The 27932-nt window shown below is 59.0% G+C and overlaps 1 protein-coding gene across 1 annotated transcript in view; it reads right to left on the bottom strand.

Moving 5' to 3' along the window:
• Positions 1-25516, bottom strand: part of CELSR1 (cadherin EGF LAG seven-pass G-type receptor 1) — a gene marked incomplete at its 5' end in the record, with an annotated part of 132213 nt that extends 106697 nt beyond the window's left edge. Inside the window, one exon of the mRNA XM_081060677.1 lies at positions 21904-25516. Coding sequence (XP_080916803.1) covers positions 21904-25516 — 3613 coding nt within the window. The remainder of the gene's footprint in view (positions 1-21903) is intronic.
• Between the last annotated feature and the right edge of the window lie 2416 nt (positions 25517-27932).

Genomic DNA, 27932 nt, shown 5'->3' with positions numbered 1-27932 from the left:
TGCACTGCTCCTTCTAGTATAAATTAGCACCACCTTCCCACCGGCAATTTGACCAAGGTCATCAGAATATAAAGTTATCATATTCCAAGGTTATCAGCACCGATAATTTCCCTTCTGGGAATTCATTCTTCAGAACGACTTCAAACGTTAAACACACACACACCCCCTTCCAATGTTCACTGTGACTCTATGAACAAAGAGAATCTGGACACAAGCGTATAAGAGGGAGTCGGCTGAATACATCACTTGACACCCAGACCACGGCGAATGTGACAGTGACTAAAGGAGCAAAGTAGATATTCACACGCTGGGAAGTTCGCGAGGGTTATTTTGAAAGAGCAAGCCGTACTTGGGGGTGGACGGGGAAACGGAGGAAGAGATGCTATCTATGTTTAAGCCCACAGGAATGTGGAAGGAGGAGATGCGGAACATGTTGCTGTCCTACTTGATGCACTTCTGATTACGTGAACTTCATCAGGTCGTTTTAACTTTTCTGACTAATAAGATTCTTAAGGATTGTTTAAAAAATAAATCGATTCCACCCCTCCTTCCCTTCCCCCACCCCCCAAAGGCACTGCTGACTCACTGCTGGTTCTGGAAAGACCTGTCATCTGTACAGCACGGTGGCCAAGCACCAGGGACAGCGTCTGACACGGCGCTCCGAGCATGCCTTGCCCACCTGGCACCTGCGTGAGCAGCAGCCCTGCCAGCCGCGGGGCCGGAAGGGGGAGGCCGGGCCTTCCTCCTCAGACTAACCGTGCTCCCCTCCGTTTCCCAACCTGACTCAACCCCTCCCTCTGTCCTGAGACCAGGCCCCCTTCCCAGATCAGACATGAGCAAGGGTGCAGGTAGCCAGGCGTCACCACGGGTCCCCTCTGCCCGCCCCCACCCAAGTCCTAGCCAAGTCCAGAGAGGTGTCTCACCTCCTGGGATTATCATGCATTTTCAAGACCACTTCTTCAGGGGGAAACTTCTAGGACATCCCACATTTCAGTTCTGCAATAGTCTTTGGGCACACGGCCCCCCAGGACAGCCCAGGGCGGAGCTGACAGTGTACAGACAGGCAAGGTCAGGAGCTGACTTCTGACTCTGAGTCCCCTCTGCCACCATCACCATGTGAACTGACACTGAGACGTCTCTGGAAAGACGCCACACAATGGGGAACAGGACTGCGCGGAGAGGTCCCTTCCTGCCGTCAGCCATCTGCATCGCTTGGACGCACCGTGCCTGCACAGTAAGCACTTTTTGCCCCAAACGTGTGAAAATCGGAACTAGTGGAGTCCATCAGGGCAGCAGCCAGGTGTCCACAGTCGCGGGGGGATGGGGGGTTCTGTCCAGCCCCCCAGTGCCTGCTGCAGTCTGAGGGGAACCTGGGGAACTGGCTCCCCTTCAGTGGGCAAACATCGTCCACTTCTCCAGGGTGGCTAGGGGGGTTCCCAATGCTGAGAGTTCCACCCAGTACCAAGCGCAGGGCTGGCACTGGCTGCCAACTGCACCTCGTATTCACCAGCCTCCTGTGGGGCCCTGGGGGGCGGGAGTGGGCGAGCAGATCCCCTCCAGCCATTCCTCCCCACACCACCCCTGGGATCAGCCCCCCAGTCCATGTGACCTGTCCCCGACCCTTCTCCCTGATCCTTGCCCACCACCCAGGCTTCAGAGGCTGCAATCTGGGCCATCCTTGGCCCCAAATTGGCTGACCTGGTGCCTCACCTGGCCCTGGAGTGCTAGGAGCCCGTTTAGTCAGGCAGGGGGTCTGCATTACAGGGTAAGCACCGTGCAGGTGGCATGAGGCCTGCTGGCTTTACTGCCATGTCCCCAGAACCTAACACAGCCCAGCACACCGTGGGTGCCCAGTAAAGAAGGGCTGCCCTCCCCAATGGAGAAATGGACACGTCCATCTCCCAGCATCCATCTTCCGCTTTAACACGTCTTATAAATGTCTGTCTGTGCCCGTCCTCAAGCTGTGGGCTCCTTGATGGACTCACTGTGCTGGTGGTGGCACACACCACGTGCCCTGTCACCCTGCTTGCTGTCACTGCCCAGCCCGGGGCCTGGCCTGGGCCTTCCACAAACACCTGTCAGCCGGGGGCCCCTCTGAGACTCAGCCCTCAGGCGTGGGAACTCCTCATGGGGCTGCTGGGACGTGCCCAGAGCTCTCCACAACCCTGGGGGAGGGCTGCTGTCTGGAATGGGGGAGTCAGAGTAGCAGGTGGCTCTGCTTTCTCTCTGTCCTCTTGTCACCTGCTGAGTCACCAGGTCACCCTCCCCCAGGCCCTGTGGCCTGCGGAGCCATGCCCTCCCGGAAGAGCCTTTGTTGTGTGGCGTTTCTCACACACACGGGTCCCTCCCCTCCCTAAAGGGCCTGCTTACTTGCAAAACTCCCAGTGTCCCTGACGCAGTCACCGTGGCCCCCTCCCCCGCACCTACAACACTACTGACCGCACCAGAGCAGCTCAGACACGGCCCCTCCAGACACGGTTCTCCTGTAGCTGGATCATGTGCGTCTCAGCCTGGCTGAAGCTGAGAAATGCCAGATTTCGAGGAATCAGTATGTTAACTGGTGTAGAGATAGCACATTCCCACGGTACAGCTGAGAAAACCCTGCAGTACGAGGACACGCCTTGAAAGGCTGGGACGGTCCTGGCTGGGAACCCGCGACGCCGAAACGACGGCGGGCCGGCCGGGCCAGCAGCACCTGTGTTCACCTGTGCTGTGCTCCAGCACAGCACGCGTGCCGCTAAGGGCGTGACTGCAACCCCCACGGCCTGGGAAGGCTCCAGAAGCCAGTGGGCCTTCCCGGCTTCGCCTCCCCTCCCTGGCAGGATGACACCACGTCCAGTATCTTCTCTGCTCCATTTTAAAGGCATCAGCATAACGCCAAAGGGTTCCTGGGTGTCCTGTCCCTGTGCCTGGCACCCTGTCCAGTCCCAGTCACTCAAGTGTCCCTAAAGCCTGCTCTGGGCGAGGGGCTGGGGGACAGAAGGACACAGATGCCCCACTGGGCAGCATGGCTCTTGGCTAGAATCCTGGGGACCAAGTGCAGCCAGGCTCTCAGACATCACAGGACAAAGGGGACACAGGCACAAAGGGACAGGACCTGCGGAGACAATTCTCATGACATCTGCACAGTGGCATTCGTCACTCCTTCACCCATAAGGAAGCTGGGGCTCAGAGAGGGTAACGGGCACCCCAGGTCACACAGCTTCCTCTCCACCTGAGCCCGTGGGCTGCAACTCCCCTGCTTACGTTCATCACGTAAGTCATGGCCCATCCAATAAAGCAGGAAGGACCCAGAGTGCCCCCCCACCTCCATTCAGCTCTGAAGCCTCGCTCATGGGGCACAGGTGACAAAGCCAGCGTTTCTCACCTCCTTGGCAAGGCAACTCTTCTTGTCCAGCACATGGGCCAGAGAAGAGAGGAAGACCCTGCTCCTGGCCACAGAGCTAGAAGAAGTGTATGGGGCGGAGGGGGGGTGGCGACATGTCCTTTGGTGCGATCTGTCACCAGGCAGTTGGTGACAGGAAATGAAGAGATTCACAGAGGGCTGGCTCTAACTAGTGAGTTGGGCCAGCTCTGAACCCTCTGCGTCCAGCAGAGAGGGCAGCTCTCCCAGTGGCTCTCCCCAGAGTCTATCTCTGGCCCGTTAAGCTGAAGCCATAAAAGCTACGGTCTTCTGGTGTGAAATAAATACGTGACTTTTTAAAAGTGAGGGATCTAAGCATAAGCTTTTCAGGAAACGAGGCTCCCCCTTCCCGGGGCTTCCCCTTGAAGGTAATTAAAGTGAGCCAGACACACAGCAGCAGAAGGGCCCCCACTGTCCCTGGACAAAGGGCCAGCTCTTCCGTTCAAGGGCCCCAGAGGTGGGAGCCCAGGGAGCACCCATCGCCATGGCAACCCCGGCCCGCCACCGGAATGCACCTGCCACAACTCGGAGAACTGGGAACGTCACCTTCCTCTGGGACCTAAAACAAACCACGAGGTCAACAGGAACCATCTCTGGGTTTGGCATTTGGGACAATTTCTTGCTTTCTCCTTTTTGTTATTCCCTATTGCCAGAATTTTCTAGAATGAGCAAAGCATAATGGAGCACCTGGGGGTGACGCTGAGGGCGGTCGGTGGGGGCAGCCGGGAGAGTGGGCGGGCAGACAGAGGGCAGGGGCCAGCGGGAGCACCTCCCAGGCAGGGGCACAGCAGACGGTCCGTCTTCCCTCTGACGTGTGGGCACTCTCAGTGCCCGCCCTGCCAGCGTCCGCCCGTGATTAGACACCGTACCTGTCGCTCTTCTCACTATTCAGCCCCGACATTCAGTAGCAGTGTCCCCTTGCCCCTCCTCTGGCCACATAACTGTGGAGTGACCCTTTCCTTTCCCTTTCCTCCCGGCGTCAGCAATTTCAATGCTGCTGTGACATGCTCAGCGTCCTGCGCCGCTGGGAAGAACAAGCCATTTCCATCCTGGGGTCCCTGAGCTGCACAAGCCTGGCCCCCAGGCCAGCCCAGAGCCCAGTGGTCCCCGTGGTACCAGGGCCTCTGGGGGTCATGCCAATAGCAGCAGTGACCATGGCAGCCACGCGTATTAGGCCCTTGGCAAGGATACTGCCCTTGGGCTTCCGTCAGAGGCAGATGCTCGGGATTTACAGACAAGCAGAGGCGCACACAGGTGAGCGAGGTCTAACCCCCCCTGAGGTGCTGCCCTGGCGGCGATTAAAACCAGGCGGCCGCCGCCTAATCACAGGCGCCCTGCACTCAGCTCCGTGGATAAGGGCCCGGAGCCGAGTCACCTCCTTATCCCGGAGACCGGGCACAGTCCCTGCGCGCCCCAGAGTAGTGGGTTTCTGTTCCCCGCCAACCCGTGGAACTATTCAAACAAGCCGACTGCATCCTCCCACAGGACTCAGGGCCACCTCTCCCTCTTGTTACACAAGGTCTGCGTCCCCCAGGCCCTGATGGACAACTATGCCCCCGAGGGCACCCCGTGTGGCCCTGCATGGCACCAGGTGTCCTCCTGCCCCGGGCTGTGAGCATGTGGGGGGGACCTCACCTGTCCAGCGTGGCGTCTCATGCATTCGGCCATCCCATAAGCCTGGGCCAGGTCCCTCCCTCACCCACGGGGTGTAAAGGAGGCGATGAAAACAGCGAGTGGCCTCCCTGAGCGGGACTCAAACCCAGGTCTCTGCGCCACCTGGGACCCAGAGCTGCAGCAGTGACGGAAGAGAGGAGGAGACTGTCAGGGAACGGCAGTGTCCCACCCCCGACTTTCTCGCTACTTTTCAGACAACACATGGGAGGCAGCCTCCACGCTCACTTTAAGCAAAACAGGCTATAAATCTGCAAGGAGATAAAAATCCATGTTCAAAAAGTTCCTCCACATAGGGTCCTGTATAAGGTGTTTCAGGTGTGTGGGGACAGAGCCCCAGAAAGCAGTTTCCAGGCTCTCGGCCTCACGTGGAAAGGTGCTGGCTCAGGTAGTAAAATGGCCATCAGCTGTGATTGGATGGCCATCAGCTGTGGCTAGTTGGCCGTCAGCTGTAACCAGTGAGCCATTGGCCATTAATATAACTGCTGTGGCTACGCTGGCAGAAAAATGGGGGCTAGCGAGAAGATGGTGGCTGAGCTGGCAAGAGCGGGTTGCAGTTAGCACGGCGGGTTGCAGACAGTGTGGACCCAGCCTCCAGTGAGACCATAGTGGTCTGACTCCCCCATCTATGGCTCCGGGGGGGTTTCTTTTTGGCCTCACCATGTCCTGCCTTCTTATGTGGGGAGCGGGACCAGAGACCCCACAGGCCGCCCCGCACAACAAGGTCCCCAGGTCAGCCCGAGTCCGAGTCCACACTGAGAAGTCCGGTGCGATGACACGAAGACGTCTATGGAAAATGCTGGTGCGCCAATGCACTCAGGTCCCAGACTGAGTACTTCAAGCCACATCCCCTGAGAAGACGGGGACAAAGGTTGGCTGGGGAAGCCACTGCCTGTGGGCTGCTATGATGTACACGCGTCCCCATTGTCGTCATGGCACCCACTTCAATGACAGCAACCTTCTGTCCAGTCTAACGTCTCACGTCACCTGCACAGAGAGCTCTTACCTATGCTGGTGGAACGTGAGCCCAGGGGCTGAAAGCCACAGGAAACTTACTCGTACACACCCAGGACAACAGACCAGAGGCACGTCCCATTTGTCATTTGTTCCCACTCTATGTGGCATGTCTGCATTTCTCCTGCCTCCCCGCCCCCAGCGGCGACAGGCCCTTGACTCTGGACTTGCCTCTAAGTTTGTCTGAGGGTCTTTCCCCACCTGGCTGGGCCCCCAGAGTTCCCAGTGAGGCCCCAAGAGGACAATGCCAAGGGCTCAGGGGTGACCGTGCAGACCACGGGGTCAAGGTCACGACACTGTACTTATCTAAGCCACACCTGAGCTGCTATCTAGGACACGGACACCCTGACATCCAAACAGGCCGCTGGTGTCCCATCCATTCCACGTTCTGACCTGGGAGGCCCGAGGCCCCGCCTCTCTGGCCGTCAGTCACCAGAACCAGTCCTGGGGAGATGTGACCAGGGCGTCTGTTGTCACCAGATTCCTGCTGGAAGGCAGGGACAGCAGTCAATCCCCCTGCTCCCTCTCACGTCCCAAGACTCTATGGACGCTGCCCCCACACATACACAAACACCAAGAGCAGCAAAATGTCCAGAAGTCCCTCGACCTGGGCAGTCCGAGCTGCCATGAGGAGCTGGGCTCACAGCTCGGCTGTGCAGCTACGTGACCCACCGTCCGGGTGCCGCCTGCGTCATGCCCATGTTGTAAGTACAAGTCGCTGCAGGAAAAGCCCAGGAGCCCGCCCCCCCGCCAGTCCCGCAGCCTGGCAGTGAGCAGCCCAGCCCGCTCTGGGTCGCCTGGTGTCCACTCCACACGCCTCACCCCGAGCCTGCGTCACCTTCAGAACCGAGGGATGTTGTCCCTCACCAGGCTGAGGAGGCGGGAGCCACCTGGGCACCGCCCATGCTGCGGCCTCAGCCAGGCACGTCCTCAGAGCCCCTCAGGACCCCCCCCCGCCACCCTGGAGCACCCGGTTGGAACGGGTTCATTTGTAAAGCCTTGATGTCCTGTGAGGAGAGTTACGTGATAAAGGAACGTCCCAAGTCACTGACCTGATCCAACCCCTGGGTGACAAGGACAGCCCAGAAAAGCTGACGGCATCAGGCCGCCCGTGGTGCCGAGGCAGAGACCGAGGCCCAGAGACAGACGACCCCTCTGGGAGAAGACAACCCCTTGGCTCCTTTGGCCCCAGTTCCCTGCATCAAATCCCTCACGGCTTGAAATAAGGCGAGTGGCTCGTTTCCTGGATGGATGCAGCCTGGTTCATCTCATGAACCAACTTGTGCTCTAAAAGCAGGGCAGCGTAGAGGACACCTTGGACAAAGAATTTCCCATGTAGAGTACTGACTGCCCCCTCTCTGCAAAACCCCACCCGGACTGGCTTCCCAGCCCCTCCCAGGCAGAGCAGGCCCGCGGGGTGAACGCCAAGCTCTGGGATGCCAGTGGGTGCCAGGAGTTCCCAGGAAGGACCCTCACTTAGCCTGGGGCTGCTGGGAAGGACGAGGCCTTGACACGGAGGTGACTAGGGCAGCAGGAGGAGAGGAGCAGGGCTGACGGGGGGACGAGTGAGCATGGGGGAGGGGGAGTACCTGAAATGTCCAGGGGGAAGTGGGAGCAGCAGCAGCTGGCACAGTGAATGTGATTCTGCCACCTAGCATTTATCCCGTGAGCAAGGGCCCCTAAGGAGGGGTCCCAGGTGGCACAACAGCAGGGCCAGGCCAGGTCTCCAGAAGCTGGTGCTGTCGAAGTTGTGGCTGTCGCAGTGGCTGCGGGAGATGGGACACTGGGGCGGGGGCGATGGCAGAATCCCATCCAGGAACAGGATGTGAAGGCTGACTAAGGCCTCAGGCCCAGACGTACCTGCTCCGCCCAGGTGGAGGGGCAAGAGGTGGGGCAGGGGCTGGAGCTACACTTTGCGAGAGAAGCCTGCAGGCAGGTGGGTTACTGGGTGGGCACTTAGGACAAAGTGGGGAGGGAAGGAGACCAAGCACACTCTCTGGAAGACACATGTGACAGAGGGCGAGCTGAGGTGGAGTGGACCAGGCCCTGTCAGCACCACCCGAGTACCCCTGGAACGCAGGCCGGTATGAAAAGGGAAAGGGACTGTCAGCCCAGGTGACGGTGAGGTGACCAACCTGGCCTGCTTTGCCCAGGGCTTCCCCAGTGTTTGCACTGGAGTCCTGTAACCTGTAACCCCTCGGTCCCGGGCAGACTGGGCCAGACAGTGACTAGTGCTGGCCAAGAGGTGGCAGGCCAAGGGCAGGCCAAAACCCAAAGGTCGCACTTCCAGCTCTCGGGGCAGAAGTTCCAGGCTCCATCCTGTCTGTCCACAGGCAGGTGTACCTGATTCTTGGCTGCAGCTCACGCCCCCCCAACGCCCTCCTGGCACAGCCACCCCACGCCCCGTGACGATGAGGGTGGACACCAGCCCCCCATACCGCCAGACAGGTGACCACCACTGGGCTAAAAGCAACCCATCCTGACCCACTGGCACAGGTAAATCTCGTGATTCGATATCTCTTCAAACATCAATAAAATGAAACAAAAATGATACTGAATTTTCGGTTTGGAAAATACCATCCAATCTTAAAATGTTTAAAAAAAAGTACACAATGTTGTGGTGATGAAAATGTTCCAGAACTAGCCAGTCACAGACAGATCTGTTACATGTACACACACACGCATGAACATACATGCACGCACACACACGCACATGTGCACACACGTGCAGTGAACAAGACTGCCATCAGGAATCAGAAATCCAGGCGACTGAATTGGTTTAACCCGTCACTCGCTGGCGGTACCAAAGTCTCCCTCCCTGAAAGAATCAGGCCACCCAGGGCCCCTTGTGAGGACACCCTCGGACGCTTCTGCAAATCTGACCTCGTAAAACAAAACCACAGGACAGGACAGGCTTTCGAAGGCTCGTCTTCTGCACCTTGGTCCTCCTGGATGATTTCCACGTCCACCTTACCTGCTATGCTCCTTCAGCCCAGCTGACTGCAGCGCCTGCTCTCCACCTCCCGCCAGTTTGTACAGCGTTTTAAACAACTCTCAGGACACAGGCGACACCCCAAGGGCTGTGACAGGCAGCTGTGGCGCTAACCACCACACGGTCCCTCCCTCCTTCCAAATCCACCTGCCACGAACCCACGGAGTCCTACTCAAACCCGTGTCCTGCTGGGTAAGCCATGGGACACCTTTTTTGGTTTTTCAAGCAGGAGTTATAAGGAGAGACCCAGAGACTGGGATTGTCGGCGTCAGACCACCAGACACAGACTCGCCGGTTCCGTGGAGGAAGAATCGAGAGCCTCCTGGCTGAGGTCAGCCCTCGCCCAACGGGTCAGGGCACAGAGTGACAAGAACCCGTCCCCAGGCCTCACTGCCTCAGTTTCCCTCGCTGCAGAGAAAAGGGCTGCCAGGTGCAAGTTAGGACCCTGGAAGGGCTTGGGCCAGTTTTCAGTGTTTCAAATTCACTTTTGGTTCAGAAATCACCAGGCTGCTGAGCGACAGAAAGAAGAGGAAACACAGAATTCGTGCTGCAAACACAATGGACTCCCCAGCCCGCCCGGGGATTCCGACAGCTGTCCCAACCCTGCCGCGGCTTCCTGCCGCGTGTCACCCCAGCCTGGTTTTCTCCGAAAACAGACCCCAGCTAGTGCCGGTCGCTGTCTATTTAGCAGTAAGTGGCACTGCCCGGGAGGTACAGCCAGTCACTGATATGCACCGCCCGCCCCCACTCCTGCTTTCTCAGGCACGTTTGTTCCACAGTGAGGGGCCCACACAAGCCGTAACTCAACTGTACTGGGCTTCCTGTCCCGTACACACACACACACACACACACACGCACTCCTGACCTCTGATGGCCACGTGCCGTATGCATAGGAAATCTCCCAGAACAATAAACCTTAATATTTTCCATTCTCTCTTCTTTGAAGGGGGGGAAGGGAGCTTTCAATTACACATTAGAGAATTTTCCATGCTTAGAAGAGAGGCATGAATTGGAAAGGCGACTCCCACAGCTGTGTCACTTGGCATTGAGGCACAAAGGGAAAGGCAGGGTGTGTTGTCATCCCCTAACAGGCCTGAGGGCCCCATGCAACACAGTCTGTTGACTGCACACACATTCGACACCTCCTCCTTCCCAAGTGACATCTAGAGGCATGAGCACGCCCACCCAGCCCGAATGTCACTGTGCTGTCCAAGTGATGAGGGAGTGAGCGGCCTTTGTGAACAACCAGCAGGGGACCTCATCCTGGGCCACAATCCGTCTAATTAGAGTTGGAGGGGAAGAGAGGAGAACAAAGGGGCAGGACGCCTATGGGTCACATGGCATTAAAAGGGCTGTGTCTCAGGTGTTCAGGTGGGTCCCACTGGGCGAGCAGAGCTCCGTCATCTGATTTAACACAAAAAATTCAGAGCTACACACGTGAGTACAAAGGCACGAGCTGCGGTGGGTAGAATTGTGTCTTCCCAAAACATAATTGAAGTCCTAGGCCCTGGCATCTATGAACTTGATCTGATTTGGAAAAGGGGTCTTTGCAGATGCAATGAAGGTATAAATTAAGATGAAGCCATAGAGGAATGGGGGGGGGGCCCTTAATACAATATGACTGGTCCTTACAGGAGAGAAGACACAGAGACACACATAGGGAGAGGGTCACATGACAATGGAGCTGAGGATTGGGGTGAAGGGACCCCAAGCCAAGGACCCTGGGAACCACCAGAAGCTGAGCGAGTTGGGAAGGGTCCTCCCTCTTAGCTCCAGAGGGAGCGCGCCTGGCCAATACCTTGACCTGGGACTTCTGGCCTCCAGACTGGGACAGAATACTTTCTGCTGTTTTAAGCTCCCAACTGGTGTAACTTTGTTACAGAGATGCTACGAAACTAACAGAGAACTGGGAGAAAATACTTTCTATTGTTTCAAGTCTCCAGTCTGTGCAACTTTGTTACAGCAGCCCCAGGAAACGAACACAGCAGGTCTCTAACCTCAAGGAACTGTCCAAAAAGAATCTAACCCAGCCGGTCACAAGTCCTTTGGCTTCCTGAGGCTTGAACAAAGCCCAGGTTGCAGCCTAAAAAGGCCTGCAAGTGGAGCAGAACCTTCCCGAGTTGCCCAGACAGGCAGCTTGTGTTAGGCTGGGTCGGGTAAGAAGCCAGCACTCCAATCTCCCCACGCAGGCCCAGGCGCAGCTCCAGGGGAACCGAGAGGCACTGACTGCCCAGCGGGGCTCTGCTCCGGGATGGCAACAAGCAACCCCAAGACGCCACCACCACCACCACCGGATCGCTGCCCCTCTCAGGCCTCAGAGGACAGGGCTTCAGCTGACCCCTGACCTCAGACCCCGGACCTTCGCAAACCCCAGCGTCCAAGGGGAAGCCCAGTGAGCTCCAGCACCAATGAGCTCAACCCCGTGACACTGCAGCTTCCAGGCCCCTAACTGGGACTGCTCACGGTCACTTAGCCCCTCGCCCCATTTCCACCCTGCCCCCACCCTTCCGTTTGACCTGTCCAAGGCCCAGCTGGCTCCTGAGCTCCGAGAAGTCTCTCCGCACGGGCCCCGCCTGTGGAGTCCCCCCACATTCACTGCTGTGTCTGCATGGAAGTCACCTCACTGGGCGTCCTGTGAAACCCGTGCCTGTGGGGACTGGGCGCTTGCTTGTCCCGACTCAGGCACCTCCCATGCTGACCCCATGCCCCCTGCCCTATCGCAGGGAGGCAGCATTGGTGACTTCTGAAAACAGTGTGGTGTCACAGAAGAATCCGGAACCTCTTACGAGGGCCACCGCCTCTCCCAGGAGGTGTACTGTTACAGGGCAGAAACGTGCAGATTTATGACTCTCCTAAGTGTTCCTCGTCCCCGGTCCTGGGAACTCCTTCTCAGGCATTGTCCTCTGGGCCAAAGTCACTGAACAGGAACGCGTCCCATATTCCCAAAGCACTGCTCTTCCCCCAACACCTCCCAACTGCCCCTGGGAGACTCTGGTTTTCTGAGGTTGACCAGTGCCTCTGGTGACAACCCCAGGACAGAGGCAACCTCAGGACAGACACAGGTTGCCTCTGTCCTGTGGCCGTCCTGGTGGCCGCGGTGGGGCCGTGTCCAGGGTAGCCAGCTTGAAAAGAGACCGGCATAAATAGGAAGGAAGCAGCGACACGCAGCTACGTGATGAATCTCGAGAACACTGCGCCGCTGACAGGAGCCAGACACAAGAGGTCACACAGTGTGCAATGGCACTGATCGGAGAGGCCTGGCACAGGCACATCCAGAGACAGAGAGCCGGTGGTGGTGCCAGGGGCTGGGGGTGGGGAATGGGGCGTGACCACAGTGGGTACGGGAGTCCTTGGGGGTGACAGGAATACTCGAGCACGACACAGGCACACCACTGTGAATGTACCAAACGCGACTGAATTCTTCACTTTAAAATGGTTCACTCTATGTTGTGTGACTTTGATCGCCATAAGAATGAAAAAGGAGAGAGCTCACCGCGAATCGCCTGAGTGTGTTAAAATGTCAAAAAAAAACCCACAACCCTACACCTGCTCCGGCACATGTACCAACTGGCACTGAACCTAATTTGGTCGGGAGGGAGCGGGCCGAGGACACGGTGGGGCTGGCAGAACAGAGCCCACCAGCTGCACAGAGGGGCAGCAGCCTCCCCGTGCCCGCCACAGAGACACCAGCATCTGGCCTGAAGCCCCAGCCACCAACCAAGCTCCTTCCTGGGCTGGGCTGGGCTGCACGGCACCGGGGACGCCCGGTCCTCCAGGGACCTAGGACCCTTTCTCTTACCCAGGGCTTTTAGAACAAGGTACATGTCCATCTTCGCAGATTCTGATATGTAGTTAAACACCGAAAGAGATTTTACCTATTTACCGAACACAATTTTTGTTATCATATCTGTTGTCCCTTTCACTGTTCACGATGTCAGGATGCCAATGAGTTCAGACACGCACAAAACACTGAGCCCAGGTGACTTCAGTGACGCAGGACGGGACAGGGAGCTGGGCTCGGCGCTCAGCCCTGGTGGATAAACGTCCCTGACACCACACGGCAGAGGCACCTGTTCCCACATGCCAGTACCTGAGTGGCCAGAACAGTTTTGTTTTGCTAGTGATTTTTTATTGTGGTGAAATATACACACAAATGTAACATTTTTGTCATTCTCAAGTGCACAGCTCACTGTGGTGCAGCCATCACCACCATCCATCCACAGAATCCTTTTCATCTTGCAAACCCTGTCCCCAGTAAACACTGACTCCCATTCCCCCTCCCCAGCCCTGGCGACCACCGTTCCACGTTCTGTCTCAATGAAGCTGACTACCCTGGGAACCTCATCTAATCCTGCACTGTGTGTCCTTTTCGGCCTGGCTTGTCTCACTGAGCATGATGGCCTTAAGGTTCATCCGTATTGTAGCAGGTGTCAGAAGGTGCTTCTCTTTTCAGGCTGAGCGAAACAGCACTGGATATAAATGCTTATCCATTTATCCATCGATGGACACTTAAGCGGCTTCCACCTTTTGGCTGTTGTGAATCATGCAGGTATGAACACAGTGTGCAAACTTCCGTCTGTGACCCCACTTTTACTTCTTTCGGGTGGAACACCCAGAAGTGGCATTCCTGGAGCCTAGAGCAATTCTCTCTCTAATTTTCTGAGGAACCGCCCACCCTACAGCGGCTGCACCATCTTACACCCCAACCGTGCAGGAGGGTTCCAATTCGCCCACATCCTCACCGAAACTTGGTACTTTGTTTTGTTTTGATAATAGTCACCCCAAAGCGGGAGGTGTCTCCCTGTGGTTCTGATCTGCGTTTCCCTACCGATCAGTGACCGAGAACCTTCCCATGGGCTTGTCGGCCACCTGTACGTCTTCAGACCTATCAACTCCTTTGCCCACGTTTTAATCGGGCCGTTTGTTTTCCTATTGCTGAGTTGTAGGCGTTCTTTATATACTCTGGATGTTAACCTCTTATCAGACAGACATATGCTTTGCAAATATTTTGCAACAGCTTGTTGAGGAGAGAATTTCTCAGCACCTGCAATGTACTTGGCAAGAAAAAGGGTTCCCAAGTAACGGCCAGACCCCAACGCTGGCTTTCTGTTTTCCTTAGCCTTAACCTACAGAATGATAGAGGAGGAGGTCCTGGGCCATAACCATCCCACCCCCTCGTTTCCATGGGAACGCTGAGGCCAGAGGGGCCGACCTGAGCAGCATCAGCACTCAGCGGGCCAGGCTTCCTGAAACCTCATGCTCTCCCCCATACCGGGTGGAGACCCGTCACAGCGCATCAAAGGACAGCTGCTGGGACCGTGGTGGCCTGTGAGACAGTCCCTGACAAGGGCAGCTAAACCACTTCGTTGTATGAAAACAGTCCTTCAACAATCCACTGACTGATAAAAGGTTATTGCCCTATGAGAGAGTTCTTATCTCTGAGTGCTAACACAGCATGTGATTTTATGTGAATTAGTTGCCGTTAGTTTACCTTAACCAAGTATCATTTAGATTAGACATTTTAAAACTCCTAAAAAGAGGGAGAAGATACAGAACTGGCAGCACAAACAGACGATTAAAAAAGACAGAAAGCCCCTGCCCGATGGATAGCTGGAGGGGAGGCAGGCAGGCGGGCCCCTGGCCAGCAGAGTGTGCGCTCCGGGAGCTGCAGAGCACACGCAGGGCAGGTCCACCGGCTGCTCCTGGGGCTCAGCGGTGCCCGCCTCCCCCACCTCCAGCTCTGACCACTGAAAAGTCCCTCCTGCACCTGCTGTACACCGGTCCTGCATGCCGGTTTCCTATGACGCACCTCGACCCTGGGAGACCCTGCAAAGGCTCGGGGACAGCTCCCCAGGCCCCCCAGTTCCCCAGTGTGGCCATATTCCTGCTCACCGGGGGGGGGGGGCAAAGCAGCTGAGCACCCATGTGGAATCTGACATGATGCGTGTGTGACCCGCAGCCCTGTTTCGGGCATGTGGTCACATGCACTGACTTCCATCCCTGGATCACCACACTTGGGCCCCAAGGGCTGCTAGGATGGCACTGTTCCCCCTCTCAGGGCTTAGCCATCCGCTAAGGGGCCGGTCACCCAGTGCTTAGAGCACGCAGGCACCAGGGTCTGAGCCTGGCTCTGCCCGCCATGACGCGCTCTCTAGCCTCACTTTATTTGCCTGTCTGTAAAATGGGGGTCCTCGGAAATTCCACTAGGACCATGCGAGCAGACCCTGGGCACGTGCCTGGGGCCTGGAAGACACACAAACCAGGGAAGTGTGGTGACAGTGCTCTTATGTGACCACCCCCAATGCACCATCTGGCTCTGAGGCCAGGCTCCTCCACTGTGGCCCTCCCAGGTCTGCAGAGGTCAGACACTGACCACCTGACCACAAAGCCACAGGGGACAGGAGGAGGGCAGAGGACAAGACCAGGGGGGCAGGACAATGCTCTACCAGGAAGGGGTGCCTGACACTCCCCAGAGCCAGCACAAGGCACGGAGGGACTGCGAGTTCCCCTTCTTTCACAGGAACACAGACGGAAGACAGGTGAGTGGCTGGCCAGTAAGTAGGGTGGGCCAGGGGCTGGGACTCAGCCTCTCAGAGCCACCCAGGCCCAGGCCAAAACTGCTCAGGGGTCCGGCTAGACTCACGCACCCCTGGGCACCTGAGAGCGGTCACCACACAAGGCCCACTTACCTACCAGTAGGAGGGCACCCCAAGGCCACCCACTGCGGGACCACACTCTGTCCCCCTCAAGTGATCGCAGGTACACACAAGCCCCAAACCTAGCCTTTTTCGACATAATGTCATCCCAATTTCCAGCCAGTCCTGTGGCCTCTGCGTCCCAGGTCAGAAGGCAGGGTGGGGGGGGGGAACACTGCACCACGACCCTCTGTCCAGGGAGACAGCCACCACTGTACGTTTCTGGGGGTTTGGGCCCCAGGTGAAAGAAACAGGCATTTTTTTAGGAAAACTCCAATGGCTGATTCTCATGCTTTTGCTTCAGCCTAGAGCGTGACACCTGCGTGATCGGCTATCCTGTTTGGGTGTGGGCATTCCCAAACCGGGAAAACCCCACTCCGGCTCTTTATCATTTTAACCACTCTGTGGGTGTCTGTTCTTCTGAAGTCCTGGTTAGAGGCCATGGGGTGTCCTGTCTCCTGCACTGGCCTCCCTCTGGCCCCCCAAGTGAGGGCAGTGCAGCCACCTGTGGCCTTGGCAGGTGCAACACCCCAGCACCCTTCTAGCTCGTTCCACAAATAATCCACAGATATTGGGAGAGCACCTACTGTGTGCCAGGCCCCAGGCCCACAGGGGAGAGTACAGGGGGTGACCTGGTCGTCCCCACAATGGTGGTCCCGCTGACCACTACAGCCTAGGACCTCGGCCCTTTAGCACTTCCTCAGGTCTCACCCGGTTACCCTTCCCAAACGAAACACAGAAAGCAAGGGGGCTATTGACTACAGCACATCCCCATATTCAGGAATTTAATTCTAGGGCTTTCATCTGAGCCTATGTGCTCAGGTTACAGGACAAGAAGAAAAACCAGAAAACGATTTCCCCCAACGAATCCTGCCAAACTCAGGAATACTTTCCACACGCTCTGCCCCACGTGACAAAATCTACTTCTGTTCGCATCCGAGTGCTGCCACACGACACAACCCCGGGCGCGGACGCTGACCCACCCGCCCGGTTGGTTCCTCACGCTTCTGCTCTTGGGCATCAACACGGGCAGCTGTGTGTGTCGGCCCTGACCTAAGGGGGCTTGCGACCCTGACTCGTGGCCTGCCAGCAATGCCAGTCTCTTTCCCAGACGACACTGCAGCACCACCCCTCCTCCGAGGGGCTCACGTTCCTGTGAGTTTTCCTGGGTGTTAAAGTCTCCCTATCACCCGAGTTGGTAGCTGGGGCCAGATGGAGGCCTCAGGTCACTAGGCCCAGTGCTGAGATGGGGCTCCTGGCCTCCTGGTCACCCTTGGACCCTGCCCGTCCTCCCCTGACGCTCCTGCTCCTCCATCACAGGTCCTGTGACTCAACCAGAAGCAACGGCTACCATTCCTGCCCCCATCCTGCAGGTCCATCCACACTCAGCTTGGCCACACAGGCTGCCAGTGACGCTTGCCCCCCATGCCCAGTGACCCCAAAGGCGACAGTGTCCACACCTGCACAAGCAGGTCAAGGACAGGCAGGAACGGTTGTGCACATTCACTGGGTAACTCGTCTTGGCCCCCAACGCAGCCCGGGCCACCACGTCCCCATGGCCCTCCCGCCTTCCCTGAGCCTCACGCGCCCAGCCTCCTGCCTTTCCTCCGCTCCGTGGGGGGGCTTCCAAGCCCCCTTCCACTCCAGCTCTCACAAAGGTCACCGAGGCCCTCCCCTTGGCCAACCCGAATCACCTCTCTGTCCTCAGGCCTGCCGACTGCCACTGCTGACCCCCTTCGGGACCCTCTCTCTCGCTCGGCCCCCAGGGCCCCAGGCCCTCAGGTTTCTCCTGCTGCAGCCTCGTGGAGGTCCCTCCTGCCTGCCGGCTGCCCAGGCCTCAGCTCCTGGAGGCTGTGCCCGAGGCCGTCCTCCTTATACACGTCCTGAGCCCTGGCGCCCTCACACCCCACCTCTGGCCGTGACCCCAGCTCTTCTCTCCAGCCCAGAGCTGCACACTCTCTTCGTGACAATCTCAAAGGGGCCCCAGCCGCTTGGGGTCCCAAAGTGGGCTCACGGTCTTTCCCCAGAGCTGACCCCTGCAAGGCCCGGGCTCAGGAAATGCATCTCCTTCACCAGCATCCTCTGCTCCCTGCGCCAGTTTATTCTGGAAAGCACAGCCTGAGAGCACATGGCTCAGGAACCGCCGTCTCGGGTTCAAAGCCCAGGGCTGCCAGTGCCCTGGCTCACCTCCTGATGAGATGGAAACGATGACGGAACCTTCCACCTCACCAGGCTGCTGCAGGAGCAGGAGAATGCACTGCGCTGGGACAGGCAGCGCCTGGGGGGCTCCCGGCATGTGCAGCAGGGGGCGGACTGACCCCAATGTGCCCTCCACATCTGACCATCTAACCTCACAAACGCCCCCTCCATCCACCCACACTCCCTGGCCACTGAGCGGGGCCACGCCCAACCCTCTGTGCTCATTGCCTGGAGCCCTCTTCCCATCAGCAACCCAGACAGCTCCCAGATCTCAGCCCCAAACTTCCCCTAACCGCCTACCAGACCCTGCAGCGACCCTCTCCGGGTTCCTCCTGCCAGAGATGCATTTATCCATTCTGTCTCCAGCCAACTTCCGGGGGGGGGGGGTGGGCGGACGGGGCCACACAGCTCTCCGGGGCTCTGGCACATAGTAGGCCTGGCACACAGTAGGTGCTCAATAAATGAATAAACACTCTTTTGTTTCTGAGCCAGTGTTTCTGACAGTACATCAGCAAGTGACTATTTCCAGAGTTACTGAAGCCCTTAGATGGTTAACTAACAGCCAAAGCACCTAATCCTTATGCGGCTAGAGAATCCAGCTCAACAAATACAGTGGTTTAAGCTGCAAAATTCAGAAACAAACATAACGCCCATAACGCCGTGCACCCAGTCAGTGCCTGGTACAATGGCCACCACCTATTTTCCTGTTTGCAATCACCTATTTAAACGTCCCTACAATACCCTGTATTTAACTAGGCAAATCCTTTCCAAAACTTTATCAAGCCTGGACGATGTAAGACCATGTTCTCTCCACCAAAGTAAACGGTGAAAAGGTTACTCAGGCCTATTTCACTGTTTCAGTATTTTCTGACATGTCTGAACGACTCAATGGCCAATCATTTTCACCCCACAAACGCTGCCTTTCCCACATCCGTCGGTCCGCAACACCCACAAACGTGGGCCTTTTTCTACCAAGTGCCACGTTCCGCAAGGCATGGCTTCAGGCTCCAAACCCACAGGCACACACAAGTTCAAGTTGGATTAAAAATGTCAGTATCACCCAAAGACCAACATCTAGAAAGACTACAGAAAGTATTCAATGCTCAAGAGTCCCAACGGTCATTAGGCAACGGCTTTGACAAATTCAGACACAGCTTTTATAAACATTCGTAATAAAAAGTCCCTGGCACAGAAATTTAAATCTTATTCAAAAACCATCGCGTGGAAAATGAACATCTCCCAAAATGTCATTTGAATTTGTCTGTATGCAGATTTCAAAATTTTTCAAGTAGTGTTTTGTCCTTGGTGGGCTACATAAAGCCATCAACACTGTCTACGCACCATGAGAATGACAGTGCTGAAGCCCCGTGCCCGCCATGGGGTGAGGCCGGAAGGGAACAGCCCTCCGCCCTCCTTCCGGCAAATCCACTCCCAGCACTGCCCCCAGGTGCACTTTCCCAGCAGCCCAGCCCGACCTGGCGAGGCTCCCACAAAACCTAATCTGGACTGTCCCCTGCAGCACCTCCAGGGCGGCAATAATGCATTAGAGACTTTAGGGTATGGCTGTAAATCGGGGAAGCCAATAACATTTCACGGAACACAGTGTATGAGTTTGAAACAACAGCCCTCCCCATTGTTTCCTAATAAAACCTAAGAATCCGACCCTGGTTAATTAAAGGGCTGATCTTTCTGTTTCATTTTGTTTTCCTTCTACACAGTGCTTTGCTGTTTGGAATTACAGATTTTTGAGTTGAGAGTGATTTACTTCTTCAGAGCATGAAATCGTTGTCAAATGGTCTGAGGGTTACATGACACCCAAAGGTGCCCACTTTAAACCAGAGCGAGGATGCAGACACAATTCTGCTTAGCAACTAGTTTCTCAAAAACTTTCTTTCAGGTAAGTGTGAGGGGCAGGCTTGTTTTGTCTGGATCAAGGTTCAACACCTGGCACTCCTTCTCCCTGGCTGTGTAACACTGAGAAAGTTATTTAACACTCCTGAGCCTCAGTTTCTTCATCTGTAAAATGGGCAGCAACTGAAAACTACTCACCTCCCGGTAACCAGAGGATGAAGTGATAGAAGAAGTACAAGACTATAGAAAACTGCTTGATACCCAGTCAAAGGACATCATTATTACGTGGGAGATTGACGCATGAGCCCCTAGTGCCTGATTACATGAGGTGTGTCGCATAGGATTCAGAAGCCAGAACTGGGCCACTGGGATGACTACATAGCACAGAATCCCCAACCCACCTTTGACTGTGATCCAGGCTGTGGGCCCACCAGGTAGGCGAGGCGCTCCTCAGCAACTAACCCCTTCTGAATGAAATACATCCTAACCCCTGTTATCCGGCCAACACAGAGGGGCCCGTATTCCTGACGCTCCAGACACACAAAACCTCCCCGATCCCAGCATGCATGTGTTGCTGTGAAAGCACCACGTCCCGCGTAAAATCAAAACGCTATGAAACTGCCAAGGCGTGTTTATACAGGCTGCAGTCCCCACCCACTCTGCTTTATCTAGCAGATAAAAAATAAGAAAACACAAATGAACATTTAGGAAAAAAAAACCTTTTTTTTTTTTTATTGTCACTGCTCGGACTATCCATAACTGTGGTTAACACTTCTCCCGAAAGGGCTATTCCGCATTCTCTGCACACATTCACAACCTCAAAAACCCTAAAACAGTCACCCCTAGACAGACTGTGTTACTAAAACCTGTGTTGAAGGTACCGCCTCCCTTCAAAATGGGACGGGAAGTTCCAGAACTCACAAGCAAACTGAAACCTGTTTGCTACCCACCCTTAGTATATAAAGAATTACAGCCAACTGTGGAAACAAGACAAGTAAGAAAATAAACTTTGAAATTCTCCCAGGACTCCCACAGTGATGCCGTATCCTAATAATTTGCTGTTTAAACGACTCGTTGACACAAACGCCCCAATCGGAGCCTATCTTGGTGGTAGTTTGGTCTCATAATTAAGGTCACCTGTGCACACCAGCCTATCACATCCACAGGCAGGCCCATTTGAGGAGCCACTGGGGGTCCCTTTATTGTTCTCCACCATCCCCCATGCCCCTGCCAAATCCTTCTGTCTTCCACGTCTCCCAAATCCACACCCACTCTTTGTCCTCCTCTCCCCAGACCCGCAGGCCCCGCCTGGCACACGGGAACCAACTCTTTGCTGCCAAGCATTTGGCCAGCTGAGCTGGGACTTTCTCCATCTTCTGCTCACCTCCAGCCCACGGCATGCCAGCTGGTTTCCCACACTGGCTCCACCAGCGACCTGGGTAGGCCAGAAGAGAAGCCCATGTCCGGGAGCAGAAGCCAAGATCAAACGCGGCTACACTTTTTAAAGCGCTCCCACACAGAGAGCATACATAACCCAATTGTTATTATCTGGAGGAGACAGAAGAGAGACACCAAGGGAAGTGACTCCAGCCGTATTACAGGCTGACTCAGGGACCCATCCGGCAATTTCCAACGGTCCCACCCGGGAGCTAATTGGCACATGGGATGGGCAGGTGACCTCTGATCTTTCCAGAAAGGTGTGTGGCTGCATGCATAGCATCACCAAGCAAACCAGGTGACTCAGCCAGCCCTGGAGACAGTTTTAATAGCACAACTCAGGAGCCACAGCCCGCTGAGGAGAGCTCCAAGAAGCCCTGGTCTTGAACTTGAAGAAGCCCAGGCCTGCCCCCAGCAAAAGTGCTGAGGGGAGCAGTGCTGTACCCCTCCCACTCCCCCGGCCTTGGCCGGGGAGGAGAGCACACCCCCAGCTCGCGGCATCCAGCCATCCAACCAGAGGCCACACATCCCCAAAGTGCTGCCCGGGCCCTGCCCGAATGTGCCCTGGCACGCTGGGCAGGCCCCTAGCAGGTCCCCACAGCTCCCCAGGTGGCCCAGTGGGAGCCCCAGTGGCCACTCACCGGAAACAGACACCTCCATGAGCGCCTCCAGCGGCCGGTTGTTGTCCAGGCCCCGGCTGAGCTGCAGCTCCCCTGTGACGGGGTCCAGCAGCAGCAGCTGCAGCTCGTTGCCCTGCAGGAAGGTGTAGTTGAGGCTGTCCGAGAGGTCGGGGTCGTGGGCCGGGACGCGGCCAATCACACCCGTGGGGAAGCTGTTGGACTTGTTGGTGACGTAGTTGTTGAAGAGGATCTGGAAGTCCGGCAGCACGGGCGGGTTGTCATTCTGGTCCAGGAGGCGGACGTGCACCGTGGCCCGGCTCACCAGCGGGGCCGACGTGGCCTGCACCACCAGCACGTACTCGCGCCGGACCTCAAAGTCCAGCTCAGCCAGGGCGCGCAGGTCCCCGCTCAGCAGGTCTAGCTGGAAGACCTCGGGCACGTTGCCTTCCACGATCTGATACATGATCTGGGCGTTGGGGCCCTCGTCGGGGTCATTGGCACTAATCCTCGCCACCACCGACCCCACCGGGCTGTTCTCCTCCACAAACAGCTCCAGCTCGTCCCTCTCAAACACTGGAGGGTTGTCATTAATGTCCAAGACGGTCACCTGCACTTCCACGGAGGCGCTAAGGGGCGCAGGGCTGCCCCGGTCCACAGCCAGGGCCCGGAGGTTATACACGGCCACGTTCTCGCGATCCAGCCGGCGCTGGGAGCGGATCACGCCAGACGTGGGCTCGATGTAGAAGTCCCCGTCGCCATCATCCCCACCCTGGAAAGTGTAGAGCAGGCGGCCATTGGGGCCCGAGTCTCGATCGGTGGCAGAGACCTGGAGGACGCTGGTTGACGGTGGCGCGTCCTCAAAGACCGACCCCTGGTAGAAATCGCGCAGGAAGCGCGGCGCGTTGTCGTTGGAGTCAAGGACGAGGATCTCCAGGGAGGTGGTGTCGGACTTCTGAGGGATGCCATTGTCCCGAGCTGTGACAGCCAGCGTGTAGGCGGCCTGCTCCTCGTAGTCCAGCTCTGTCACGGTGTACACAGTGCCCGTGTCCGCGTCGATGCGGAACTGGGGCACCGGGTCCTCCAGCAGGTAGGTGATTCGTGCGTTCTCACCCGTGTCCTCATCGGTGGCGCCGATGGTAGCAATGGAGGTGCCCGCCGGCCGGTCCTCACTGACGCTCACGGTATAGTGGGAGCTCTGGAAGACCGGCCGGTGGGTGTTGGCGTCGGTGACATTGACGAAGACCTGCGCCGTGTGGGAGCGCGTGCCGTCCGAGGCGGTCACCGCCAGCACGTACTGACGTTCCTGCTTGTAGTCCAGGGGCAGCGCCAAGGTGACCAGGCCGCCGCCGCTCTGGCTGCTCAGCGCGAAGCGGTTCCGGGTGTTGCCACCAGTGAGCTGGTAGGTGATGACGCTGTTGGCGTCGCGGTCGCGGGCCCGCAGGGTCAGCACGCTGCTCCCCACCGCCGCGTCCTCGTTCAGCCGCAGCTCGTACACGGGCTGCGTGAACACGGGGTCGTTGTCGTTGACGTCCAGCACGGTGATGGACACGCTGGCCGAGGCGCTCATGGGCGGCGAGCCGTGGTCCACGGCCTCCACGCCGAAGCTGTAATGCTCCACCTCCTCGCGGTCCAGCTCGGCGCACACGGTGATCCAGCCCGAGCTGTTGTGGATCTGGAAAGGGAAGTCCGCCGCGGAGCTGGGGGCCGGGGACCCAGCGCCGCCGCTCCCCGCGGACGCCGCCGAGGCTGTGTCCACCAGGCGATAGCGCAGGCGCGAATTGTCACCCGCGTCCGCGTCCACCGCCTGGATGTGCAGCACGGAGTGGCCCAGAGGCACGTTCTCCAGCACGGCCGCCTGGAACGGGCTGCTCACGAAGATGGGGGCGTTGTCGTTCACATCCAGCACCTGCACGGAGACCAGCCCCGAGGAGTTGATGAGCGGGGGCCGGCCGCCGTCCTGGGCCTTGATGCGCAGCGTGTACTCCCGGATGGCCTCGAAGTCCAGCGGGTTGATGACGTCCAGGCTCCCGCTGAGCGAGTGCAGGTAGAACTGCCCCTTCAGGTTCCCGCTGACGATGCTGTAGTGGATGGCCGCGTTCTGGCCCTGGTCCCGGTCCGTGGCCCGCACGCGCAGCACCGGCGTGTTCACCGCCACGTCCTCCGGCACCTGCACCACGTAGCGCTTCTCGCTGAACTGCGGGTAGTTGTCGTTCTCGTCCTCCACCACGATGCGCACGGTGGCCGTGGCACTGCGCGGGCCCGGGTTGCGGCCCTGGTCGTTGGCCTCCACCAGCAGCTGGTGCGCGGCCGCCTCCTCGCGGTCCACGGCCGCGCGCGTGCGCACCACGCCGGAGCGCGCGTCGATCTCAAACACGCCCCCGGCGCCCTCCAGCAGGCGGTACCGCATGTTGGCGTTGGAGGGCGCGTCGCCGTCGGTGGCGCGGATGGTGAGCACCTCGTAGCCCAGCTCCAGGTTCTCCCGCACGCGCTCGCGGTACTCGGACTGCTCGAAGACCGGACTGTGGTCGTTGGTGTCGCTGACTGTGACCGTGAGGTAGGTGGCGGCCGAGCGCCGCGGCGAGCCGTGGTCCACAGCGCTCACCTTGAGCACGTGCGTGTCCTTGGTCTCGCGGTCCAGCGGGCGGGCGGTGCTCACCGCCCCCGTGGCGGGGTCGATGAGGAAGAAGCCGTTGGAGCGCTCGTCAAACAGCGCCTCCATCTGGTAGCTCAGGCGCCCCGCCTCGCCCTCGTCCGGGTCGTGAGCGCGCAGCTCGATGACCTCCGTGCCCGCCGGCTCGTTCTCGGGCACCGACACCTGGTAGCTGGGCAGCGGGAACTGCGGGCTCGTGCTGCCGCCAGCGCCCCGCCGGGCCCGACGCGCCGCCCCCGCCCCGACCTCCGTCTGGGGCAGGCTTGGCAGCGACTGCGACAGCGACAGCGACGGGGAGGGCGTCCCCGCGGCCGCCTCGAGCTCCAGCTCCACCCGGATGGCGCCGGCCGCGCGCCGCAGGGCACACAGCAGGCGCAGGCGGGCCGAGCCTCCGGGCGGCAGGCAGACTGGGCGGCGTGGGCAGCGGGGCCCGGGGAGCGGCGGACAGCGGCAGGCCGGGAACGAGGTCAGGGCCAGCAGCGCCGAGTGCAGCGTGGCCCCGCCGCCGCCGCCGCCGGGGCCCGGGAAGCAGAGGACGGCGCCGGGCCCGGGCCCCGTGAGCACGGCGCGCGCGCGCAGCTCCGCACTGCGGGCCCGTCGTCGCCGGAGCCCGGGGCTACAACCGGGACCGTGCGCGCTCGCCCGGAGGCGGAGGCTGAGCGATGCCGGGGCGCCACGGGCCGCCAGGCGGACTTGCAGCGGCAGCGGGCGTCCCTCCAGGCGTGCGCAGCCCCGGAGCCCCGCGCCCGGCCCGCGCCGCCGCGCCCCCAGCCGCCCGTCGCGGCTCACGTCCAGAAGCTCCCGCAGTGCCCGGGGCGTGCGCGCGGCGTCCAGAGCGTAGGTCCAGCCGGGCCCGAGAGCGAAGGCGCGGGTCCCGCCGGGCACGCGCAGCTCCCAGGCGGCCGCTCGGAGCCCCAGCGCGGGTAGGGCGGCGGCTGCAGCCAGGAGCAGCAGCGCGGGCAGCACGGGCGGCGGCGGCGCCATGGCCCGGAGCCCGAGCCCGGAGCCCGAGCACAATCCATGCACCCGGCGCGGCTCCGCATCCACCCGGCGCGGCCGGGGGGCGGCTCCCGCGCGCCCGGCGCCCAGCCCTCGGGGCGGCCCGCGCCCCGCCTCCCCGGGTGCCCCGGCGGGGACACCGGGGGCCGCGCTCCCGCTCTCACCCGCAGCTTCCACTTCGAGAGCACTTTGCGAAAGTTTGCGAAGTTGGTTTCAAGATGGCTCCTCCGCGCGTCCCGGGAAGGCGCCGCGCATCAACCTGCGGCGGCGGCTCCAGGCAGCTCCAGGTGGCTCCGGCGCGGGCTCCGCCAGGCGGCGTGGGAAGCGGGGCGGGCCCAGGGCCGGGCGGGGGCTGCGCTCCCGGAGCGGGCTGGGCGGCACCGCGCCACGCAGACCCCGGCGGCCGGCTGCTGCCTGGGCGGTGCGCTCCCCCCGCGCCCCCTCGGCCCGCGTTCTCCCCGCCCCCGCCGGGCTCGGCCCCGCCCCCGGCCCCGCCGCGTATTGTTCAGCCCTGGGGGGAGCCGGCCGGGAGGTGCGCGCCGAGAGGATCGCTATGGAGACGCGGGGGCGCAGCCGGGGAGGGGGTGAGGGCCAGGCCCACGCCCCTGCGGTCTACCCACTGAGCCACCCGGGGGGCGGGGCCGAGAGGGCCGGGCTGGGAGAGGCGGGGCTGGGGGCCTCCGGGGCCGCTACCAGTGGGGTGGTGGCTTTTCTCTCCGGGGGCCGGGCGCGACCCCACCCTGTCCGAACTGCTCCGCGGAGACCGCGGCCCCGGCCACCGCGCGGGTTGGACCTAGGAGGGACGATGGACGGGTGCAGAGGGGCCGGGGAGGGGGCTGGGCGCCCGAACCCCATTAAGGACAGCTGCGATGCTGGGGGGGCCTTACACCGTCGCAGCAAAATGCCCGAGCCTAACGTGCTTTGCCCCGATAAAACTTCCCTGGACTTTGAAACCCAATGGGCAACTCACCGGATACGGGTCACACTTGGTTGAAAGCACAACTTTTAAACGAAAAGAAAACAGCCCGGTTGACATTTGGAATTTGGAGCGGGGACGGCGGAGGCAAGCTCGTCTCGGTGCGTGCGACTGGCCCAGCGTTCGCGGACTCGCGGTCCTGTCCCAGAGCCTCGGGCGACTCCCGGAGCGCAACGGCGGCGGTGCGAGCCCTGGACGTGGCGTGGGGTGGGAATCACCTGGGGGGGATTTGGAACTGTGCGACAGCACCCCCGCTCCGCCTCTTCCCCACCTCCGTCCCCTGTGGGGGACAGCCTGCGACAGGGAGCTTGAGAACTGAGATTAACCACCGCCGGCACCAGCCGGGAACCAAGGAGAGCGGAGGGGAGTTAAGAACTAAAGGACACCCCCCCACACCGCCTCCTGCGGGGCACATTGGTGTGGGGGCGTGGGTTAGGACTGTGTGACACCCCCTTCTGCGGGGCTTTGGGACCGTGCCGTCCCAGGTGGGGTATGCACTTGCTCACCCCCCCCCCCATAGAGCTCTGGATGCCAAATGCGCTGGGACCCCTGAGCCTCGCAGTGGTGGGGACGGTGGGGTGGCAAGGGCCAGGTGTCTCCTTCGCAGAAGGCCCCCTTGGCAGGGTAGAAGCGGTAGGGACGCCACTCGTCTGCGGCTTTTTTACGACGGACGGGGAGTTAGATCCAGCCTCTGTGTTTTGGAACTGAACTGAGCGCAGATAGGTTCCGAGCCCGGGTCGCAGCAAATAAATAAACAACCTCAACCAATACTGTTCACGGTTGCTAAGAACAATGTCTTTGGCTGAAGCCAAATATGAGCACTTTCTTCCCATTAACAGTGATTTGCAGACATTATTATTGACCTAAAAGGTAGACTTGCTTTGGAACTTTTTAATCTGTGACTTTCCACTGGTGAGCTCTGTAGGGAGACGTGTGCTAAAGGGAGGGCGAGGGAGTCCATCCCTTAATGTGACTGCCCAGGACCTCTCCACCTGCCCTTCGTCTTCCTGGGGAGAATCAGGGGGCAGGAGTTTGAAGGTTAGGAAAGCAGGGAGGACCCCACTGGAGCTTTCAGTGGCAAGGTCCCAGCAGGGGTGAAGGGAAAGCAGGGGGACCCTGCTGGAAAACATTAGAAGTGCATATTTTGCAGTAGGACTTTAAATAGGGTGGGCTGGGTTTAAATAAACAAAAGCTGCTCTTGCACTGCCCTTGCTGGTTTTTGAAAATTCGAATGTGCAGTGAATGAGTTTCGGTGTGGGCATGCTTTCCTGGAATAAGACACCTGCAGGCTGAAAGTAACCACAGAGACTGCCCTGCACCGGTTCCCAGTCTCAGGGACCAGGAGGGGAACACAGGGACAGCTCTCACTAACAGGATGTCCAGCAAAAGGCCAAGAGACAAACGATGGTTCCATTCATCAGAAGC

Source organism: Rhinolophus hipposideros (genome assembly GCF_964194185.1).
Source record: "Rhinolophus hipposideros genome assembly, chromosome: 9".
NCBI lineage: Eukaryota > Metazoa > Chordata > Mammalia > Chiroptera > Rhinolophidae > Rhinolophus > Rhinolophus hipposideros.
The sequence above is the reverse complement of the archived record's forward strand: the minus strand, read 5'-3'. Positions and strand labels throughout refer to the sequence as shown.